Source organism: Heptranchias perlo, chromosome 7, assembly GCF_035084215.1.
Source record: "Heptranchias perlo isolate sHepPer1 chromosome 7, sHepPer1.hap1, whole genome shotgun sequence".
Classification (NCBI taxonomy): domain Eukaryota; kingdom Metazoa; phylum Chordata; class Chondrichthyes; order Hexanchiformes; family Hexanchidae; genus Heptranchias; species Heptranchias perlo.
The window spans coordinates 35,420,692-35,445,096 of record NC_090331.1 but is presented as its reverse complement, the minus strand read 5'-3'; the positions used below and the strand labels follow the sequence as shown (position 1 = coordinate 35,445,096).

Here is a 24,405-nt window from a genome sequence, read left to right as displayed (position 1 = left end):
GGAGCAGCACCCACACCAGCCGCCCCCCCACCCCCGCCCCGCTCCCTGCACAAAACAGAACTGCAACTATACATATACCCACTGTAAAGTGACCCAATGGGTGGCATCAAGTGTCACCATTCATGGTGAAGCTCATGAAAGAGCGCTATCACAAAAGCCAGTAAAGAATGGGCAAGACGTAGCAGTCGTGGTGACAATGATAACATTTATTATGAATATAACAAAAACCAAATATAAATGAAAAACATGATAGTTTGTCAGACACCCTTGTGCATACCCTTCGTGATCACAAATCCTAAGCCTTTCTCTTCCTACCGCTTTTACGTGGTGCATCCCCTGTGGCTGCAGCAGAGGTAGTGGCAGGTTGATCATGTTCATGCCCGGACTGCTTAGATGCTTTCGCCCTATGCCGTCTGGGGTTTGGAACCTGTGAGGGCCCCTCCAAATACTGCACCACCTGCACCTGTGCAGGGGCAGACTCGGCCACCTGGAGAGGAGGCAGCATTGTGGGTACTCGTTGAGATGGGGACAACGGGTGAGACATGGGAGCGCTTTGAGTGATGTCCCCACTTCCATGTCCTCTTTCACCATCATCCCTCTTCTGGCCCAGGCCCACATCACTCCTACCACCCTTTTGGAGAACAGTTTGGAAGGCGTGTCTGATGCCTTGGAAGACCACTTCTAAAGTATCTTTCAGGAGGCAGAATGTTGCTCACCCTAAGTCAGAACGACCATTGTCAGCTCCTGAATGACTCATTTGTGAGCCTTGCTTGAAGCTCAACAGACGCTGCCATTCTCTCCATCACAGACGTTCCTGCACTTACGACAGACAGATGCTCGAGGGTACTGCTGATCTCCAGCACCTCCTGCTCTGTGTGTGTGACGACCACTAATTGTTATGGCCCCTCTCCGGTCCTTGCCCCCTCGTGTGTATTTTGTGCTCTCTTCTCCTAGAAGGGGAGAAAGTACAGACGTGTGAGTGAGTGATGGTGAAGTAGCCAGCTTTGGGTGAGGCTGACCGTGAAAGAGATGCATCACAGGGTGAGTATGAGACAGAGCCATCACTTTGGATGAGTGGTAGTGGTGGGGTCACAAATGGGGAGGTGAGGAAGTGCTGAGGAAGTGAAGGTAAGTTGAGGACGAGCCTTAAGTGGGTGTGAGGAGTAATGTGATGGAGTAGTGTTGGCAGTGCAGAATGAGTTGGGGGCGGGGGGATGTGGAACACGGAATGCAGGAGAATCAGGAAGTGTACTCACTTTTGCTGACCTAGTTAGGTCATTGAAACGCTTCCTGCACTGGACCCAAGTGCGGGAGATGTTGCTGCTGCAGGTGACCTCCTCTGCCACCTCGAGCCAGGCCTTCTTGTTGGCTGATGCAGGGCACTTCCTCCAGTCTGGGTTGTAAAACACTTCCCTCCTCCTCCTCACCCTGGCCAGTAGCTGCTGCAGTGAGTCATTAAATCTTGGAGCAGCCTTGCCCCTGTGCTGCTCCATTGTGCCTTTTTGGTCTTTGATGCAGCAAAAGCCTTTGGAGCAATGTCCCTTTAAATAGAGCCGCTCCAGCTGACAGCCTGTCATGTGGGTGCGCAGTCCGCCCGCTGTGCAGCTTTTGGACGGTAAACCCAGAAGCCACATTAAGGGCCAACAATTAACTCGTGATTGCATGGGAAACGGTAAGATTTTATTAGTCGGGTTACGCCCATGCCCATTGACCACACCCCACAGCCATCCCACCGCCATTCGAAAATCGAGCCCCATATATAGAAATTTATACTGACTTGGTATTAGCCTCTTTGAAGTGCCTTTGCCACCAGCAACACTCGCCTCCATTCAAAAACTTCTGTCTACACCCTGCTTGAAACTAACTGCATACTTCATAAACAAGTTGCTATCTAGATTGTTTACAGTAGCTTAACTGGAAAGAACATTTTTGAAAGTATAATAAAGGGAGTCACTGAGTGCACACAGGGAGTGATTGATTGATTAAAGTTTTACAACTGGCAACACTAGTTTCTATTGATCTGGGAAGCACTGAACGATACAGACTAAACAATGGAGGATTTTCACTCAGAAATTCTGTATAAATAAGTAGTGATTTTGCTATAATAGGACTATCATTCCATTCAGTTACATAATAGTTGAATTGTGCATCCTCTATTCACTCGATTTCACTTCTTTATATTTATTAATTAAATATATTTAAACATATCCAATTAATGTTGACCTCATTTTGTGAACCTTGGATACATTATGCAAGATAGTACAAAATATATTCACAATAACAATAAATTATTATTCAGATGCTACTGAAAAAGAACACCTTGTAATGTTTTGAGCTTAAACAGTTTGAATACAATTTGTGGCAACTTATCTTTTAGTTGCTTTCCAGTATATAAAGTAAAAGCTTCACTTATGTTCAAGTGTGGTTTGAAGGGGAAGAAGGTTCAAAGAAAGTAGGTAACCAAAATGTACATCATGACAGGATAGGAATAAATATTTATCACCTCTTATAATACTGGATTTTTCTAGGAAAAGCATATGGAAGATTTAAAAAAGAAGCAATAAATGACTTTGTTACCCTTCAGATAAAATTTCCTCCTACAGAGAGCCCTGATAACTTAGTGGAGAAGTGCAGCACATTCTCTCCCTAAATTCCAACTTATGATGAAGTCTGTTCAATTTGTTTATATACCTTCACTGACCAAAAATTCACTGTCATTACTCACAGGGATCAAACCTGTAATCTTCTTTAATCTCTTGGGCATAAAGGCAAACACTTAGCCAACAAGGAAATAGTGAAACACTCCATTTATCAAGCATGAACTTGTTAAAAGTGAAAACTGCATCGATTAAGAAAAAGAAAAACCTGTCTCTCAGAAAAGTCTCAAACCACTTCATTTAAAATGATTTACTTTGAAGTGTAGTGACTGTAGTGGCTGTCAGGTAGGTAAATGCAGCAGCCATTTTACATACAAGAAGATCCTACAAAAAACGATGAGGCAAATGACCAGTTAATCTGTTTTTAGTGGCATTTGTTGAGGGAGCTGTGTTGGCTAGGACACCAGGAGAATTGTTTGCCTTTCTTTAAATAGTTCCATGGAAACTTTAGCATCTATTGAACTACTTAAACATCTTATCTGAAGGACGGTACTTCTGACAATATAATTCAGTACAGCACTGGAGTGTCAGTGTAAATTGTGTGTTCATGTCCTGGAGCAAGGCTTGAACCCACAAACTACTGACTCAATGGTAAGCACACTAGCAACTGAGCCAAGCTAACAACTTTAAAGAAGCTAACATACCTGGGAAGTCACAAGTAAATAAATATCACAAGAAATTATATATGTTTTTAAATCCAGAGAATTAAGAAAAGCACTGTGCGAATTACTGAAGTAATACAAATTTAAAGAACAATCCCCCAAAATTGAACAACTGCAGAGGTTAAAATAATCATAGCTCCCAAGGAGTAAGAAAATTGATTTAAAGAACCATAAAATTATTGTGCTGCATATTTTGACATTCTAATATTTGTCATTGATTTTATGTGTCAAAATCAAAAGTGAAAAATTCCACAGAAGTTGAAGTGCATATAAAAGATTGCCAGGAAATTTCATTTTTTTTAAAACCTTGCATGAAATATTTGGACTGTTTCCTGTGAGTGTTTCAGTTTTCACTCAAACACAACACAATACCATTAATCTAGGTTAAATTCCCACATTCGTGGTATAAGTAATGTTTTATTATAAGGGGGAATGGTTTGGAATGTGTTATGGTAGAAGTTCTTTATATTTAAGAATACATTTATAATGAGCAGAAACTGTGCAATCATAAAATGTGGGAGCTTATCATTCCTCCTTCAATGATAGTTTAAAATCGTGTCACGTATGAAAAGTTGGATAAAATGAAAATATACTTAAGTCATTTGTTCTAAACAATTTTTTCTCTGGTTCTGTTTTTATTGCAATAGGCTGTGCTGGAATGTGGGATAACTTGACATGCTGGCCCTCCTCCACACTGGGAAAGACTGTTGCTGTATCTTGCCCCAAGGTGATCTATGTTCTGACTCATAAAGAAGGTAAATAAAGCAATGACAAATTAAAGAAGTAGATTCATTTTGTACTTCACTGATTGTTTGTTAAAATTATCACCAGGAGAAATTTTAGCCTCAAAGTGCTATATCAAAAATCCACTTTATTTTGAAATATACTTCTGGAAAATGTCTATTCTTTTCAATTAAAAGTCTTGCATATAGTGTATTGGCAAAACACCTCTAAAATGTACCTCATTCTTGCATGTCACACTTTACTGATTGCCTCAAATAACCACTATCTGTTAAGTTAACCATGATGACTCAAATATAGACAAGTAGGAAAAGCTACTATCAGGAACCAGTAGCCCCACTAAAAATAACTAATCAAGTCATTCAAATAACATTTTCCAACTTGCTTCAGTAGTCATGTTTTCTTAACTCAACTAACTGTATACATCTAAAAAATTATTACATCAACACATAGATACAAAATAATCCACAACTAAATCTTACACTTACTCATCACACAGCCCATGTATGTTGAAAATCTGTCCAATAAGATATCCCCAGAGGCCTACTGTCTGTCAGGGACCTGGGCTTGAACTTTGCTCCTTTGCTGAAGTTTCCTTCCTTCTGTCCTCATATTTTTCAGATCTGCATACATGCAGAGACATTTAGGCCTGTGCCCATGCACAACCTCAGTGTCCAGCAATGTCATTGCTCCTGCAACCTGACCATAAAAATACAAAATTAAATTAAAGACCTCCATCACGAGATGGTTTATAACTGGAGAAATAGAGAAGTCTTAGCTGATATTGTGCTGTAGTCCAGCTTGGGTCTCTGTAAAAAAATGAACACCTAAAAGCATTTAATTATTTCTTTAAAATTATCACTTTTGTTCTCGAAAAAAATTACAGCATCACTGTAAGTCTAGCTGGCAGGGAAACTCAAGTCAGTAGTTTTGCAGTCTTGAGTTCAAAAAATAATTTTTAGTTATTGAAACAACAAACATAAGAACCTTGTCCAATTCTTTTACAATGAGTTCAACTATCAACTTCTTCAAATACAAAAGAAAACAAGAGGTCATGCTCACAACTCAATTAAGAAATAAACCACAAAATAAGTTTGTCTTACACCTGAACAGCAATACCCATGTATCATGCACTTAAAAAAAAATGAAAGGGAGTGTTTTACATCCTCCTCTGAAATGATGGCCAATTTTTTTTCTTTGTAATGGGGCTGAAGTAAAATGTAATCATTTTGTGGTCACTCCTTTTGAAAAGTCCTCTCCCTCCTACTGAATATAATAATTACTTCTAAAAAAAGGATTATTTTATTTGTTTGACAGAATTCCAATGAATAACTTTAGTTGCCACGAGTACACATTGCTCTGACTCACATTACTTTTTCATGGCCAACCCATATGTGAGCGCAGTAGTGGAAGAAAGTTTTGCCGAACTTTTAAAACTTTTTCCGCAGTCCTAAACTGCTGAGATATTATAGCATTAATGATCTGGCTTGGGTTATATCTAGTGCCAATCCTTCAAAAATAATCGCAACACATTATCTTTTTACATATTATTATTATTAAGGGAATTAAACTGGCCCCAAATTTCAGCTGGACTTCGAGCATACTCCTGCCATACGTCTGGTGGCAGTGCAGTGGAAGGCCCAGAAATTAGAATAGGACCTACAAAGGCTAGTTTCTGGGCTCCACTTTAAGCATCCTTGTAGCCTTGTTTGGGGCGAAACCTCCAACTACAAACAAGATCACCCATTATCGGAGGAGGCATGGCAGGGGCAAGGGACACCAAGATCAGGAATATCTTCAGCCCTGGCCTGGCAGAAGAATAACCAGGTGAAAGGTCATGTACTGGCTACAGCAGGGGTGCACGTGAGGCCCACTTGTGAGTCCAGTCCTCGGTCACAGGCTGAACTCATGAAGAATTTTTTTTTATTCATTTGTAGGCGTCGCTGGCTAGGCCAGCATTTATTGCCCATCCCTAATTGCCCTTGAGAAGGTGGTGGCGAACCGTTTTCTTGAACTGCTGCAGTCCATGTGGTGAAAGTTCTCCAACAGTGCTGTTAGGAAGGGAGTTCCGGGATTTTGACCCAGCAACGATGGAAGAATGGCGATATATTTCCAAGTCAGGATGGTGTGTGACTTGGAAGGGAACGTGCAGGTGGTGCTGTTCTCACGCGCCTGCTGCCCTTGTCCTTCTAGGTTGTAGAGGTCGCGGGTTTGGGAGGTGCTGTCGAAGAAGCCTTGGCGAGTTGCTGCAATGCATCCTGTGGATGGTGCACACTGCAGCCAAGGCGCGCCGTTGGTGAAGGGAGTGAATGTTTAGGGTGGTGGATGGGGTGCCAATCAAGCGGGCTGCTTTGTCCTGGATGGTGTCGAGCTTCTTGAGTGTTGTTGGAGCTGCACTCATCCAGGCAAGTGGAAAGTATTCCATCACACTCCTGACTTGTGCCTTGTAGATGGTGGAAAGGCTTTGTGGAGTCAGGATGTGAATTGCTCGCCGCAGAATACCCAGCCTCTGACCTGTTCTTGTAGGCACAGTATTTACGTGGCTGGTCCAGTTTAGATTCTGGTCAATGGTGACCCCTAAGATGTTGATGGTGGGGGATTCGGTGATGCTAATGCCGTTGAATGTCAAGGAGAGATGGTTAGACTCTCTCTTGTTGGAGATGGTCATTGCCTGGCACTTGTCTGGCGCGAATGTTACTTGCCACTTATCAGCCCAAGCCTGGATGTTGTCCAGGTTTTGCTGCATGCGGGCACAGACTGCCTCGTTATGTGAGGGGTTGTGAATGGAACTGAACATTGTGCAATCATCAGCGAACATCACCACTTCTGACCTTGTGATGGAGGGTAGGTCATTGATGAAGCAGCTGAAGATGGTTGGGCCTAGGACACTGCCCTGAGGAAATCCTGAACGGTGTCCTGGGGCTGAGATGATTGGTCTACAACAACCACTACCATCTTCCTTTGTGCTAGATATGACTTGAAGAAAATGTAAATCCAGTTTAAATTTCATGGCCACCTTATAAAGGGAGATTCCAAAGAGAGTGTTTTTTTGGGTGGGGGTGATTAGCACCTTCCTGGAGTGGCAAGCCTCCATTGCTGGTTCCTGCCTTTCTGTAACGTCACCCAAGATGCACCCATAGTTGCACGGTGACTGTCAACAATTTTAAATCATGACCTCCCCCTGACACCGCATAGTGAGATCAGGAGCAGAGGTCACTAGCAATCTCATCCTGTCACTTATGCCGGGATGTTGGCCCCACAGCTTTTCTGTGTCTAACCAGAGGAAATCTGATGATTGATTTGTGTAAATACCAATTTCTCAGCAATCCCAGATAACAACATTACAACTGATTTGATAAATTAAATTTGTCTACTTATTCAGGTTAATTCCTAATTCATAGATGATTGGAGTCCCTTGTCTCAACCTGGGAGTAACTGCTGCTCCACTCCCTAACATGCTCCACACTGTCGGTCACATGTACTGCTCTTACTCGATACTGCTGCTTCTCTCCAGAACTCTGCCATGTGCTATGCACTGGAATTTGTGATCCAACAGTAGTTTTTGCCAGATCAGGAATTCTGACACTGTAGGAAGGAGTCTGATCCTGGAGCAGAGCTGCAGAGGGATCAGTAGCACGAGGCAAATTGGTGAGGCAGAGCACATTTGTAAATGAGGAAGGGGGAAAGAGTGCCTCTGTGAAAGAAAGGAGAGTCAAATCCACATAATGATTGTACTGAACTGCAGTTTTTATGAACATTTAATGTTTCCTTTTCTCCTACACATTGGAGGTTGGCACAGCTCTCATTTTAGTGGCACCTTTTCTTTTAATCTTAGCTTTCTATTTGGCAGAAGTTTCACCTTGTCTTAGGGTTAGAGTTACTGGAAGCAATATCCTTGTTGGTCCACATTTCTAAAGACAAATATCAATTAACAAAGATAGCAGTGAATTTCCTAACCAGTCAGGACAGCTTTATTTTGTGGAAGTCTGAATTTTTTAGAAAAATATAATTTTATAAAGAACATATATTTCTGTAATAACTTTGGCAGATGCTGGAAATATTGGAGGATTAAGTATGTTCATTCATTTACTTTGGATTGTCCTAAACTTTTTCAGGTTAATTCATCAATTATGTAACTTACAAATGCAAAATTTATTGATATTGATATGCCTATTTGCAGTTCAAATGATGTTGTCCAAAAATAGGTAAACAGCAATACAAATAGAGAATGAACTCAATGCTTTATTATTATTAAAAATCATCCACTTTAAATGATTTCACCTCTTTTAAATCTGTTCAATGCCACTGTCTGACAGGAGAGACAAAGACCAGAGGGTAGATTTTTAATTTTTTGTCCTTGTGTAAAATTGATGTTGCAGCTCAGCCGCCCGTTATAGAAACTGCCTGATTTTCATTTCGATTGATTTCAATAGAAATAAAAATAAGATGGTTTCTATAATGGGTGGCTGGTCCACAATGTCAGTTCTATGTCCGGGGGGTAAGTTGAAAATTTACCCCTAGGAATTAACTTTGTGTGGAAATGCTGGGTTCTCTGAACCAGTTGCCTTTTCTAGGGACAAACTTCAAGTCTTTAATAAAAATTTTAAGTGCTGTCAGAAAGAAAGAACTTGAATTTATATAGCACCTTTCATGACCTCAGGACATCCCAAACTGCTATAGAGCTAATTACTACTTTTTTTTTGAAGTGTAGTCACTATTGTAATGTGGGAAAAATGGCAGCCAATTTGCGCACAGCAAGGCCACACAAACAACAATGAAATAAATGATCAGATCGTTTGTTTTAGGTGTTGGTTGAGGGATAAATGTTGGCCAGGACACCAGGAGAGTTGCCCAGCTCTTCCTCTAATAATGCTATGCGATCTTTTACATCCACTTGAGAGGGCAGATGAGGTCTCAGATTTAACGTCTCATCTGTAAGGTGCCACCTCCGACAGTGCACAACTCCCTCGGTACTGCACTTAAGTACTAGCCTAGATTATGTGCTCAAGTTTCTGGAGTGGGGCTTGAATCTACGACCTGCTGACTCAGAGGCAAGGGTGCTACCATTGAGTCAAGGCTGACACCTAATAACTTTAGCATTATTGGGTAGATTTTCTGGGGGGACTTAGAGCACCCGTGTAGCACTAGTATGGTGACTGCATCTTTTGCCTAAATGACATTGCACAGACTTTCCCCTAGTTTCCTGGATCAGTTCATTTAAGTAATTATTCTGCATTTCCTGGGAGGATCACAACTTGTGCATGAACTTGTCTAATCACAGGGTGGGAAATCTTGCAGCAACACAATTTTAAAGGGATGGAGCCAGCTCAAGATAGGCGGCCACATATGGAGGCTAATATTCTATGAACCTTTATAAACAGTTTTTCCTTTTTTATTTCATCTTTCTTTCCACATTTTTTGTTCTGCAACAGAGACAATTGAAAGATGATTGTGTTACATGGTGGCAGTTTGTAAATCCAACACCTTATTTTAAAGTCCTGGTAATGCAATCAAGCTCTATTTATAATTTTTGCCAGGCTTTGTTTACCGAAACTGCACAAGTGAGGGCTGGTCTGAAGCATTCCCTGTATACGGAACAGCTTGTGGATATGACGTGAATGATACCACAAATGATGTCAAGGTAAGTCTGTAGAAGCACAAATATGCCAGAGTGAACTTACTAAGCATCTCAATCATTATGTTGCAATGAAAGTTTTGTCACTGGCATTTCAGTTCTACTAATGGACTCTAATCTTACATTCTGCATGTGCAAAGATACTAATTACACAGTCAGCTGAATCATTTAAAACACGGTAGAATTAGTTGAATGCATTGTTTTTTTAAAATGTTATGTATTTGTATCTTTATAAAGAGAGCATACTATATGAACGTGAAGATCATGTATACTGTAGGATACAGCACTTCCTTCATATCCCTGTCCATAGCTGTAGCAATCCTTGGCTTATTTCGGTGAGTGCAACATTAGCAGTATCTATAGTAATAAATTTTTGTGTTTATCTTTCTGTAAGAATGTATCATTGTATGGTTGTGAATCCAAGCTATTTATATAGCATTGTCACTCACATGATCAGCATGAACCAATTATATTCCAAAACCAAAAGCAGAAAGTTGCCATGATAATACCCTTTCAACTTTACCTTTAGTCTCTACAGCTAGCCCAAGAAACATATAAAAAAAGAGGTGGATGCTATAAAAGAGTCAACTCTCTCTGCACCCCTGCAAGCCCAGCCATGTGACCCTACCATCAACCAGCCCTGCCTCTTGTCCAGTCCCTCCCTCCATTCTTTGGTTCCTGTTTTCCCCCTCCCTGTCCACTCTTTTGTGCCTAGGGCCTGCCCTTAGAACCAACCTATTTGTTTTTCATGCTGGAAGATATGTGCTATGTCCCCCTTCCTGCTTCCCACTCCCCAATACTGGGACCATTAGCAATGCCATGGGCGATCTAGCATTATTTTTTAAAAAATATACAAGCATAGATAAGTTAAAATTTGAACTACATATTGATTTACATATAGACTTTAATCTACATATAGATTGGCCAAACCAAATTAGCAATAATAGTGTGGAGGATGAATTCCTGGAGTGTGTACGAGATGGTTTTTTAGACCAGTACGTGAATGAGCCAACCAGGGAACAGGCAATCCTAGATTGAGTATTGTGCAATGAGAAGGGGTTAATTAATAATCTTGTTGTGTGGGGTCCTTTAGGGAAGAGTGACCATAACATGATAGAATTCTTCATTAAGATGGAAAGTGAAGTAGTCCAATCCGAAACCAGGGTCCTAAATCTAAACAAAGGAAATTACGAAGGTATGAGGAGTGAGTTGGCTATGATAGATTGGGAAACTTCAATAAAAGGCATGACGGTGGATAGGCAATGGCTAACATTTAAGGAACGAATGCATGAATTGCAACAATTATACATTCCTTTCTGGTGCAAAAACACAAAAGGAAATGTGACCCAACTATGGCTAACAAGAGAAATTAAGGATAGTATTAGATCCAAAGAAGAGTCATATAAAGTTGCCAGAAAAAATAGCAAGCCTGAGGATTGGGAGCAGTTTAGAATTCAGCAAAAAAGGACCAAGAGATTGATTAAGAGGGGAAAAATAGAGTATGAGAGTAAACTTGCAAGGAACATAAAATTGGACTGTAAAAACTTCTACAAGTATGTAAAAAGAAAAAGATTAGTGAAGGCAAATGTAGGTCCCTTACAGTCAGAAACGGGAGAATTTATAATGGGGGAACAAGGAAATGGCAGAGCAATCAAACAAATACTTTGGTTCCGTCTTCATGGAAGAGGACACAAATAACTTCCCAGAAATGCTAGGGAACCAAGGGACTAGTGAGAAGGAGGAATTAAAGGAAATTAGTATTAGTAAAAAAATAGTGCTGGAGAAATTAATGGGACTGAAAGCCAATAAGTCCCCAGGGCCTGATAATCTGCATCCCAAAATACTAAAAGAGGTAGCCATGGAAATAGTGGATGCATTAGTTGTCATCTTCCAAAATTCTATAGATTATGGAACAATTCCTGCAGATTGGAGGTGTCAAATATAACCCCACTATTTAAAAAAGGAGGGAGAGAGAAAACAGGGAACTACAGACTGGTTAGCCTAATATCAATAGTAGGGAAAATGCTTGAGTCTATTATAAAGGATGTGATAACAGGACACTTAGAAAATATCAACGAGATTAGACAAAGTCAACATGGATTTATGAAAGGGAATCATGTTTGACAAATCTAATGGAGTTTTTTGAGGATGTAACTGGTAGAATAGATAAGGGAGAACTAGTGGATGTGGTTTATTTGGATTTTCAGAAGGCCTTTGATAAAGTCCCACATAAGAGGTTAGTGTGCAAAATTAAAGCACATGGGATTGGGGGTAATATACTGGCATGGATTGAAAATTGGTTAACAGACAGGAAACAGAGAGTAGGAATAACTGGATCTTTTTCGGGGTGGCAGGCAGTGACTAGTGGGGTACCGCAGGGATCAGTGCTTGGGCTCCAGCTATTCACAATATATATCAATGATTTGGATGAGGGAACCAAATGTATTATTTCCAAGTTTGCTGATGACACAAAACTAGGTGGGATTGTGAGATGTGAGGAGGATGAAAAGAAGCGTCAAGGCGATTTAGACAAGTTGAATGAGTGGGCAAATACATGGCAGATGCATTATAATGTGGATAAATGTGAAGTTATCCACTTTGGAAGGAAAAACAGAAAGCATTATTACTATTATTTAAATGGTGATAGATTGGGAAATGTTGATGTACAAAGGGTCCTGGGAGTCCTTGTACACCAGTCAGTGAAAGCAAACATGCAGGTGCAGCAAGCAGTTAGGAAGGCAAATGGTATGTTGGCCTTCATTGCAAGAGGATTTGAGTACAGGAGCAAGGATGTCTTACTGCAGTTATACAGGGCCTTGGTGAGACCACATCTGGAGTATTGTGTGCAGTTTTGGTCTCCTTATCTAAGAAAGAATGCCACAGAGGGAGTGCAGCAAAGGTTCACCAGACTGATTCCTGGGATGGCAGGACTGTCGTATGAGGAGAGATTGGGTCGACTCGGCCTGTATTCACTCGAGTTTAGAAGAATGAGAGGGGATCTCATTGAAACATATCAAATTCTGACAGGGCTAGACAGACTGGATGCAGGAAGAATGTTTCCCCTGGCTGAGGGGTCCAGAACAAGGGGTCACAGTCTCAGGATACGGGGTAGGACATTTCGGACTGAGATGAGGAGAAATTTCTTCACTCAGAGGGTGGTGAACCTGTGGAATTCTCTACCACAGGAGGCTGTGGAGGCCAAGTAACAGAATATATTTAAGACGGAGCTAGATAGATTTCTAGACACAAAAGGTATCAAGGGATATGGGGAGAGAGTGGGAATATGGTATTGAGATAGAGGATCAGCCATGATCATATTGAATGGCAGAGCAGGCTCGAAGGGCCGAATGGCCTACTCCTGCTCCTATTTTCTATGTTTCTATTGTTTAATTTTATACTCTATATAACTCAAACATTTTGCATATTTTATAGGAAACTTCACTGTACCAGGAATTACATTCACATGCATTTGTTTGTGTCGTACATCCTTCGTGCAATTTCAATCTTCATAAAAGACAGTGTCCTGTTTTCCAGTGAGGACGTCAATCATTGCAATGCTTACTCGGTAATTATTTCATTACATAACAAAAATGATAATTTGTAGGGATCATTCTAAAATTTTAAGAATGTCCTGTTTCTTAAATTACCTATGAATTTATAAGCAGGTCAATATGAGGCATTCCGTGGGAAAGAGGCAAGAAAATTGTACAAAGTAGATAGCTAAGTACATTGAATTGAAATGTGCTGTTGCAATGGTTAATCATTGATTAATTAACCAGGCAGTAGAGCTTTGGACAATGAGCCATGTATTGTGGTGACAATCTGTGTAACACATTGATGACAATTTTGTGTTTGCTAATTTTAGTGAAATGGTAGGTATAAGTAAAGAGTGCTGTGGTCAGAAGAAAACACTGACAGACACTTGTCCAGAGGAGTGTTCCTATTCTTCAAAAGAAAGAGTTAAAATGGTTAGAGAAAAGGGAGAAAACACACTAATTTAATTAGTTTAGCTCTTGTTGAAGGCAATTGTTAATAATAAACTCATGCAGCCTTCTGCACAGCAAGAGAGTTGCATGGAAAAATCAATATTTTGGTATAGGTCAGATGTGACATTTGTGAGTTCAATTAAGGTTAATATTTTAATGTTAGTCAATGGGGCACTGAATTTCTTTTGGGCCTGGGTCAGAGTGCTGGTGTAAAATGGCTAGGAGAGGATAGCCAGAGGAGGGAAATGGGATGAAGCCCAGAAACACCGGGGGCATGATTTTAATAAGGTGGCAGGATGGTAGCGGGGGGGGGGGGGGTCAATGGGTCCGCGGCAAATACGAATAATAAAAACTTACCATTCCCCACGGGTTTGCCATCCGAAAGCTGCACACTGGGCGGACTGCATACCCGCATGACAGGCTGTCAGCTGGAGCATCTAGATTTAAAGGGCTATTGCTCCAATGGATTTTGCTGGAACAAGGAGCAAGAAGTCACAATGGAGCAGCACAGGGGCAAGGCTGTGCCAAGATTCAATGATGCCTCACTTGAGGTGCTGTTGGCCGGGGTGAGGAGGAGGAGGGAACTATATTACCTGGCCGACAGGAGGAAGTGCCCTGCTTCTGCCAGCAAGAAGGTCTGGCTCGAGGTGGCAGAGGAGGTCACCAGCAGCAGCAACATATCCCACACCTGGGTCCAGTGCAGGAAATGTTTCAATGACCTAACTAGGTCAGCAAAAGTGAGTAAACTTATTGATTCTCCTGCGTTCCGTGGTGCACATCATCACCCCCCCTCCACCCAACTCATTCTGCACTGCCAAGACTACTCCATCATATCACTCCTCACATCCACTTAAGGCTCATCCTCAACTTACCTTCACTTCCTCACCTCCCCATTTGTGATCCCACCACTACCACTCACCCCAATCCTGATCCAATGTGATGTCTCTGTCTCATACTCACCTCTGGTGCATCTGTTCCACGGTCAGTTTCACCCAAAGCAATGCATTCAATGGCTGACCACTTCACCCTCACTCACTCACATGTCTGTACTCTCCCCCCTTGTAGGAGAAGAGAGCGCAAAATGCACGGTAGAGGGTAGGACTGGAGGGGGGCCATAACAATTAATGGTTCTCACAGACACGAGGGAGGAGGTGTTGGAGATCAGCCACATCCTCGAGTGCCTGTCCATCGGGGACGCCGAGACTGGCACCCCACAAACGTCTGGTGGCACAACTTTAACATTCATCACACAAACATTAATTGATGTAAACAATGCTTGCCATGTTGAACACCTCAGTATGCTCATTGCAACATGACACATCTGTGATGATGCTTAATATTGCCTTCTATTCTCTTTCAGGCCCTTCAACGACCGCAGTGACGGAAGAGGGCGATTCCTCAGAGGAGCTCCAGGCCTCTGAGGATGCACCGTCACATCTTAGCGAGCCATCCACCAGTGCAGATACTCACACCTTGGTGGGTTCTAATAGTCAGTTAGTTGGATTGGCATCTGGTGAGTCACCACACACATGTGAGCACGAGCAGACACTGGTGGTAGGGGCAGCTGTGGAGAATCTGTGTCGGTGGGCATACTCCTCTCCAGACTCTGCTCAGCTGGACACAGATGCTGAACCCCAGGAGCCATCCTTTAAAAGGAGAATAATCGAGGGACAGCAGCACATTTGTGAGGTACTGGAACAGGTGCCGTGCACACTCTCCACAATAGCGCAGAGGAAGGAGGAGTCCAACTCCTGCATTAGTGGAATGGTGACACAGGTACAGGAGGGAATCTCTGAGATAGTAGCACAGGGACATGAGGAACTGTCTGAGATAGTGTCGCATGTAACTGCTGCAGTGTCTGAGATAGTGTCGCAGGTAAGTGTGGGAATGCCTGCAATAGAGAGAAGGCTAGCCTCCATTGAGCTTCAAGCACGGCTCATCAATGAGTCCATTCAGTCCCTGACATCAGTCCTTGTCCGGACTCAAGGTGAACAACATTCTGCCGCCTTAAAACAGGCAGACAGAAACTTTACAACTGGGCTTCCAAGGCATCATATCTGTCCTCCAAAGTGTTCTCCAGCAGGGCGGTAGGAGTGATGTGGGCCTGGTCCAGGAGAGGGATGATGGTGAAAGGGGACATGGAAGTAGGGACACCACTCAAAACGCTCCCACTTCTCACCGGTTGCCCCCTTCTCAACCAGTGCCCGCAATGCTGCCTCCTCTCCAGGTGGCCGAATCTGCCCCTGCACAGGTGCAGGTAGAGCAGTCTTTGGCGGGGCCATCACAGGCTCCAAAACCCAGAGGGCGTAGGCCGAAAGCATCTAAGCAGTCCGGCCATCCCACAGAACGATCGAGGCATCAAAAATGCATCTTCATCAGTCCTATCACATGTTCAATTATAGACCTGGTGGTGATGTGGCTGTCGTTGTATTGACGCTGTTGCTCGGTGAGGGGGTTCCTCAGAGGTGTCATGAGTCACGTGTGCAAGGGGTATCCCTTGTCCCCGAGGAGCCAGCCCTTAACTGTGTTCGGTGCGTGGAAGAGCCCCAGGATGTTGGATTTGCTCAGAATGAACAAATCATGGCAGCTGCCAGTGAATCTCACACACACGTGAAGAAATCTTTTGCAGTGGTCACAAACGAGCTGAGTGTTGATGGAGTGTTAACCCTTTCTGTTGATGAACAGTCCTGGCTCATGTGGAGGTGTTCGGATTGCTATATGGGTGCAATCGATTGCACCCTGTACCCGTGGGAAGCCAGCCACTTGGTGGAATCCCACTGCCCTTTCCGTATGGCTGAGGTTGTCCACGGGGAAGTTGACATATTGCGAGGCCCTGCGAAACAAGCTGTCGGTGACTTGCTTTATGCACTTGTGGGCAGACGACTGAGAGACCCCGGTGATGTCACCAGTGGCACCCTGGAATGATCCGGAGGCGAAGAAGTTGAGGGCAGTGGTAACTTTGACAGCGACGGGTAATGAGATGCCACCAGGCCCAACCAAGAGCAACTCGGCATGAAGGAGGCTGCAGATGTCTGCGACCACCTGGCGATTCACTCTCAGCCTCCGTATGCACTGCTCCTCAGAGAGTTCCAGGAAGCTGACCCTTGGTCTGTAGACCTTCTGATGAGGGTAGTGCCTCCAGCAACATCGGTCCATCTGTTGTTGCCCTCTGTGATCTTGTGCAGCTGCCTGTGGTGCAGCAGTGTGTTGTGGAGCTACAAGTGTTGGAAGTCACGCCATGCCTGGCAAGGATGGTGATGTTGCTCATCCTCGGATGTACTGATGAATGCAGCCATCGTGCCCCCCATCCTGATGGTGTCAGTTTGAGGGGATCTGAAAAGTTGGTAAATATGTGTAAACAGAACAATTTTGAGTGGAAACCAAGAATTTTCAGTCTAAACACAAAGATCTCCCAGCCAAACGTTAGTCTGAGAGAACTGAGAGCCCTGCTGCAATAACTCACCGTTTATCCCCATCTGTCAAACACAGATTTAATGTCCAAATGGGTGCCGGTTGAAACATGGCTCGTTTCCCATGGTGTGTTCACACAGCACGGGAAACATGCTGAGGCAGTGTTGAAATCGCTTGCCTTCATAGATAATTGCATTTATGCATTTTTATCGATTTTAAATAGGTAATTTACTGCTTTAAATATCATCCCGCTGGCTTTAATTGCTGGTGGGACTTTTGGTTCTTAGGCGTGTTGGAACCGGGATTTCTGCCTGCTCTTCAAAAACACTATATTTTTTCCCCGCCCCAATGCACCCGGACTTTTGTTTTAAAATCAAGCCCTGGGTCACTGCCCCAAAGATTGCATTGTGGGAATTTCCACTGGGGCAGAGTTGAATGGAAATTCTGTCTGCCCCATTGAAGGTCTGTAAAAGGTCGCAGGGCCAGGAGGATGGCGCCACCTGCCAGATTTCCCACTGCTCCCACCTCCTTTTGACCTGAGCAACCTGGATACCAGCAAGATACCAGCATCCAAGTTAATAGAATGGTGGAAGGGGGCCTATATGGGTACGCAGGCTTCGGTCTTGGCCTGAAAGATCCCATAATTTTGTAGCCTGGCATCTTAAAACATATCTTCATACTGGCTGGTGCAAAGCCAAAGTGGTGTGAGACTATTGTCTGTAGGTGGTCTCTCATCACTTAGCTTCAGTGCGCTTGGACATCAGATTGCTGATTGACTCCCAAGCTATACTGCCAGTTTCTCCCAAGATATACTGCCATTTTTACATTTATGCACATCCAAAACCGCTTAGCATTAATATAAGAATATTAGTATAACAACGCAGTAAGTTACTTGTTTCTGTAGTGAGAGAAACAATGACTTGACCTGTGATTTATTGTGTTTTCTGTTCACTTTGTTTCCCAGGTTGAATGCAAAGTCGTTATTGTTTTCTTCCAATATTCTATTATGGCTAATTTCAGTTGGTTGCTTGTAGAAGCACTGTATCTGCACACACTCCTGGTGGTATCTGTCTTTTCAGAGCGAAAATACTTCTGGTGGTACATTGTTCTAGGATGGGGTATGTTTCACTTTAAGAAACTAAATCACATGTATTTTTGTACAATTCTAAACTACTCATTTTGGAAAGTGACATCCTGTTTGCCTGCATCTAAAAATCTGATTTTCCTTTTTTTGTTGATTCTTTTAATTTCTCACCTTCAGGTGCACCAGCAATTTTTATTATACCCTGGGCAATTGCGAGACAGATAAATGAGAACATTGGGTAAGCTATGCTTCCATGATGAATAAAACCTATAAATGAAGAACAGATGTCACAGGAAATGAAATTTTCAGGTCAAATTATTATTATGATTACACAGAGGAGTGGTATTATTTTTAATGTTGAATACTAGCAGAAAAAAAATGATAGTAGAGCAGGAGTAAAACCTCCAATGGTACTGAAAACTGTAGCATACTTAATTATATATAAATATAAAAATGCATGGTAATGACATAAAGATGTCCAGTACTTTAAAGCATCTAATACTTTAAATAGGTGTGGAAATTATCCTTTGACACTCCATTGAGATATAGTGAAAATGTTTACAAGTTATTTGTGAAAAAAATAAATGTTACCTCCCTCCCATTTTGACAATTGTTCTTTAATATCTTTTGAGTATATATTTCTTTTTTAATTTAGAGTAATGAAAATTATGTCCAGCTTTATGTGTACCATATGCTGATCATAAAGGGTGCCAACAAAATTAAGGTGATATGATACAAATAATAACTATGTGTAAATTTAGTACTACTGTAATGGCTTAGTACTAATCTGATGGCTTGTTCAAATTCACAGACAGTGATCAGCCATTTAGACTAAGAGAAACACCACCATTTTAAATCTTCATAACCTATTTGCCTAATCCACAGCTGCTGGGATGTTAACTCAGATGAAATGATATGGTGGATCATTAAAGGACCTGTAATTCTATCTATTTTTGTAAGTACTTTTCAATTAAAGATGATTCTGAACTGTAGCAAATTACTGGTTAAATTGCAACATCTTAAATATTCAGCAATTTGCAAACCAGTGTGCAGTACATGCAGCTATTCATGCTTTTGAGGGACAATTTTAATTTTTGATGATACCATAAAACGGGCGAAACCAGGTCAGCTGCCCGTTATACACCCCACCTAATATTTCTTTCCATCTGTTTGCACTATCATCAAAAGTTAAAATGACCCCTCTTGGTGTTTTAGGACTCCAGATTCCACTCTTTTCAGTCACAAGACTAGTAATATATGAACTTCAAATTTACCTGATCAGGAAGTGTCTGATGATGATACTATTTGCAAAAAGTAGAAAAATACTCCCTTTTCCAGCACTTAACATCTCTCACACTAAGAAACAAAAAACTCATTAAATATTTGAATGGTACATTGTAGGCTGCAATACACTCAAATGTCTTTAAAAACAATTCAAGATTTACTCTTCAGTAATTTACATCACTTTGGTTATGTTCTAACCTTGTAATACACTAGAAGCCAATTATTATTTTATAATGAACATGTATCCAACAGTCTGTGACAGTTAGATATTAAATGAAATTTAAAAATCATTTACTTCATGCAGTGGATTTGAGTTATATATGTGTATGCACGAGGAGGGTGAAATTGGTGTGAAGTGCCCTCATTGCGAATCGGTAGCCCGATTTACATCATGCCTGATTTTCTTTTCCATTTAAGTCAATTTCACCCCAAGGTGTTTGTGAATAAGTTTTCAAAATGTTGTTACTGCCTTTCCCATTAAAATAATACTTTAAGTGTGTGGTTTTGCCAAACTGGAGCAAGTTTAGGTTTACCACAAATTGTAGAGGAATATGTTCTTACCCAAATTAGAGATTAAAATAGGAAATGGTGGACATTAATAATACTTGGTAACTGTGGAATTAGCTCATATATCTTCAGTGATTTCTACTAGTTGTTGATACATTTATTATCAAAATAAATAAATTAGGCTGTCAAGGTATTTGTTGTTAGAAGTAACATAGATACCCATCTTAGAATTTATTTGATTATATATCATTTCAATTTTCTTTTGTTTTCCACCACTTTTCCATAGTTTTTTCATTCCCTTATATCCCGATGGAGAGTAGGGACATACGCTGGAAATTTCCTTGGTGGGTTTCCAGATCGGCCGCCATAACTTCGCTGGGATCAGCGGATACCCCTTTTACGCATCCATCTGAGGTTCCTGCTGATCTTCTACTGAAGTTATGGTAGCCAACCAGGAGATCCTCCGAGGAAATTCCCGATGATGGACTGACAGGAATTGCCTCTGCGTACTGCTTCCCTCTTGTGGCATAGCCATGAAGTTTGGTAATATCAAAGGCAATTGCAGAACAATTCCAGACCCACGAAAATAGAAACAATGCCGGCCAACAGAGGGTGCTCTTATCAGTTGTTCATTATATGTGGTCATAACCAAATGGGAACAAATGCCTTTAAACAGAATAATGACAATTGTGATGTGGAATATTTGCATTAACCTTTTCCCATACATAGGATTTAGGAATTTCTCCTGCCTTCAATAGTGATTCACAGTTATATTTAGCCACTTTGTGTGAATGAAAACAATTATTTTTATGATATTACCTAAATAGTCAGTACTCATGTTTGAGCTCATGCATATGCATAAGTTGCTAATAAGGTGTGTGGACAAAGGAGGGAAAGATTTGGGGGATATATCATTTCAAATATTTTATCCTTATGGTAATTGTCAATGCCATGTATATATCATATAAATGTTGCTGCTGAAAATGTTAGAAAACCCTAGTTAGTTACACATGTTAATTTTAGAGCTATTGTAATTAATGGTCATTAATATTTACTTACACCATGGTCTGCTTTTTAAAAAAAATTATATATTTAAAATTAATTATTTAAATAATATTTATTTTTGACTATTATGTGTAAAAGAGGACAGGATGCGAATGTGCCAGTGGTGTTTGCTCAGTAGTTTCTCACCACTTTAAACATTTACTTTTATTTTATTTCACAGATCAACTTTGTTCTCTTCATTTGCATCATTAGAATATTAATAAAAAAGCTAAAAACACCTGATGTTATAGGGAATGACTTCAACCAGTATAGGTGAGTAACTATACCTGCCAGACTCTTTAATATAAAGCCATGCAACTACTACTCTGGGTGTGGGAGGACAGTGAGTACTGCTCACCAGGGCTGCAAAACCCAAACCCAATACAAACCCCAACTCCATGGGCCCCAGTATTACAAAAACCCAGCGCACTCCCAGTTTTGGCAAACACCTCTAACCTAGTATATGTTGCCTGCCATCTTGATCTGTATCCTGGTCTTTAAACTGATGAGATAAAAACTGAGTACATGCATAAAGAAACATAAAATAATAATGATAAGGGTGATACCAGAGAGGAGAGGCTTTAGTTATGAGACTAGAGAAATTGGGACCCTTTTCATTAGAACAAAGTAGGGTAAGAAGTGATCTGATAGAGGTTTTCAAAATTATATATAAAAGCCTTGGTTCCAATGCACTTCGGCCAAATTCTCTGAGAAATACAGGCAGCCATTTCATGCTAGACTTTCTAACCGGGAGCCAGAAATTCATAAGTAGCACAATTGCTGTTTAATTGACCTCAGGAGTTTAAAGCAATTATAATTACTGGATTTATCCATAGGTTCACTTCCATAGGGAATACACAAGCAATTTAAAGGGTTATAAAATCTTCAGAAGGGATAGCATAAGAAAAAAGAGGGGGTTGACACTATCAATCAAAGATTCCATTACAGAATTACAGCATAACGATGATGTAGGGGTCAGTGCAAAATCTGAATCTATTCAGTTAGTGTTAAGGAGTAAAGAGAGAGCTGTTACTTTATTGTGACTGAGGCATGTTAGAATCAAAACTTTTATAATTAACTAGCAGATCTCCCATGACGTTGCTCACAGTGAGTCAACCTAAAACATTAAAAGGAATAGAAGAGAAGAGAGATTTAGGGCTTTAGATACACAAATCTTTAAAAGTGGGTGCACAAGTTGATAAAGCTGTTAAAGAAGAATGGTAAAAAAGCAAAGAGGTAATGCCAAATCTATATTATTCATTTCTTAGGCCTCAGTTAGAATATAGATGTCAAGGTATGGAAAGAGTACAGGATAAACTTACTAAAATACCAGGGATGAGAGGCTTTACTTCTGAGGAGAGACTAGAGAAAATGGGACTCTTTTCACTAGAACAGAGAAGGTTAAGAGGATCAGATCATCATCACAGGAATGAAGAGAGAGGTTAGGAGAATTTTGTATACAAAGGATTGTTAGGACATGGAATGTCCTACTGGAAACAATGATGGAAGCAAAATCAATACATCTTTTAAAAGAGAAGTGGATAAGTATTTGAACAACAAAACAATTAAAGTGAATGGGGAGAGGGCAGAGGCATGGGACTAAATACATTGTTCTTTTGGAAATCTGGCAGAGGCATGATTGGCTGAATTGCCTCCTCCTGTGCTATAAAATTATATGATTCAATTATTCTTGTGATGGCCAGGTTAAATATAGCAACGTATTATCATAACCATGCTTCAGATGCCAATAAGCACACTATAGAAGTGTCCAGTAGTATAAAATAAAACCTCACTGTACCACAGTTAGAAGTTCACTCAGACAACTGTTGTCACTGTGAAATAGACCTATGTTAATTCAAATTTATTTTAGGATTTGTAGTTCTCTGAATATATTTAAGTGAAAGAGACCTATCTCTCTGTTCCATTCCCAAGCAGCGTTACTGTTAATCGATGTCTACTTATAAAAAAATAGTAATCCAAGTTGATAAAGAAATGCAGGGACAGGAATGTCATCTCAATCAAAGGCACTTCTGAAAGCTAGAGTCAGGTATTCAGCCCAAGTGTACAAAGTGACAATCTTTTCTCAGAATGAAATGCAACTCCTATACAACAGAATAGACACAGAAGGGGGAATTTTAACTGATACCGCCTGGCAGGAATGGGGTGGGCATGCAGTTATAGTAGCTGTGCAAAGACTTACCACCTCATTCCCATTCAATTTCCACTTGCCGCCATCTTAATTGGGCCCTTTTTATAGGCTACTGAGGCACCCACCTGACTCGGGGGAAGCCTCATTATTATATGTTAATTGGGGTCCTATGTCGTACTTTGGATGCAAATGGCATTTTAACACCCGCCATGGGCACTCCTCTCAGTAAAACTTGGCGGGGAAGAAGTGGAGGCCCTCTAAGGTAAGTCAGAAACTTTCTTTAGTGCGGCCAAGGGGAGCTAGAGTGCATAGTGAGCCCCACAAAGAAAGTTCAGCCTCTGCTGCTTTGGGCTCCTCACTTCCCACAGCCCTCATCCTGCTCCCCGTGACTTACCTTAGTGTCGGCGGGTGGTCTCCAGGCTCCACGACTTTGACCTGCCTGAAACCGGCCAGCTGCCTCTTTTTGCCTCTTTCATGCTTGCCACCAGCTGGCGGAATGTAAATGAGGCCTGGCCATTAAAATCATGCAAGGACTCCCAATGAGACTTGGGCGGGGGAGGAGGAAATAAGGCTTTCAGCTCACCCCAGCTTCCCACACAGGAGTGAAAATCCATCCAAGAATGTAACAGCCAAATATATTTTAACTAGTTCTGTATATTGTACTTATTATTCCTAGGAGACTTGCAAAGTCCACTCTCCTGTTAATACCATTGTTTGGAGTCCACTATGTTGTCTTTGCAATTTTCCCTGATAAAGAAAGCAACCTTGCAATGGACTTACGAATAGGCTTTGAGCTCGCTCTTGGATCATTTCAGGTATTTATTTGAATAAACATTAGAATTAATAATTAAAATTAGTGAATCAGTCAGCGAAAGTATAACAGATACTAATAGGTCTCTATATGTATTTTCTGAGAATAATTTTCTGAGTACATGCTGATGGTTTTCTAATATGCATTAGCAGCAGCTGAGGTTGCCCGCCACTGGTACGTACTAGAAAACTTACTCCATACATGTTAAGTGGCATTATGACTTGCAACTTAAGGTAATTGTAAGTGAGGCAAGAAAGGATCCTTTAGAGGAGTCTGCTAGATCATTGTAACTGTGTTCTTTAAATCATTAATAAGGTGCTTTTTAACCTACAGGGCTTTGTTGTTGCAGTACTTTACTGTTTCCTTAATGGTGAAGTAAGTTTTAAACTAATTAACTCTAATTTATATACCACACACAGTCAAAAGAGCTTCTC

At 41.2% G+C, this 24,405-nt stretch overlaps 1 protein-coding gene across 1 annotated transcript in view; it reads left to right on the top strand.

The window, feature by feature from the left end:
- Positions 1 to 24,405, top strand: part of sctr (secretin receptor) — a 39,996-nt gene that overhangs the window by 14,084 nt on the left and 1,507 nt on the right. The window contains exons 4-13 of the mRNA XM_067987290.1: positions 3,967 to 4,074; positions 9,598 to 9,701; positions 9,933 to 10,030; positions 13,128 to 13,260; positions 18,057 to 18,210; positions 18,354 to 18,414; positions 19,062 to 19,131; positions 21,193 to 21,284; positions 23,837 to 23,975; positions 24,305 to 24,346. Of these exons, the coding sequence (XP_067843391.1) occupies positions 3,967 to 4,074; positions 9,598 to 9,701; positions 9,933 to 10,030; positions 13,128 to 13,260; positions 18,057 to 18,210; positions 18,354 to 18,414; positions 19,062 to 19,131; positions 21,193 to 21,284; positions 23,837 to 23,975; positions 24,305 to 24,346 (1,001 nt within the window). The remainder of the gene's footprint in view (positions 1 to 3,966; positions 4,075 to 9,597; positions 9,702 to 9,932; positions 10,031 to 13,127; positions 13,261 to 18,056; positions 18,211 to 18,353; positions 18,415 to 19,061; positions 19,132 to 21,192; positions 21,285 to 23,836; positions 23,976 to 24,304; positions 24,347 to 24,405) is intronic.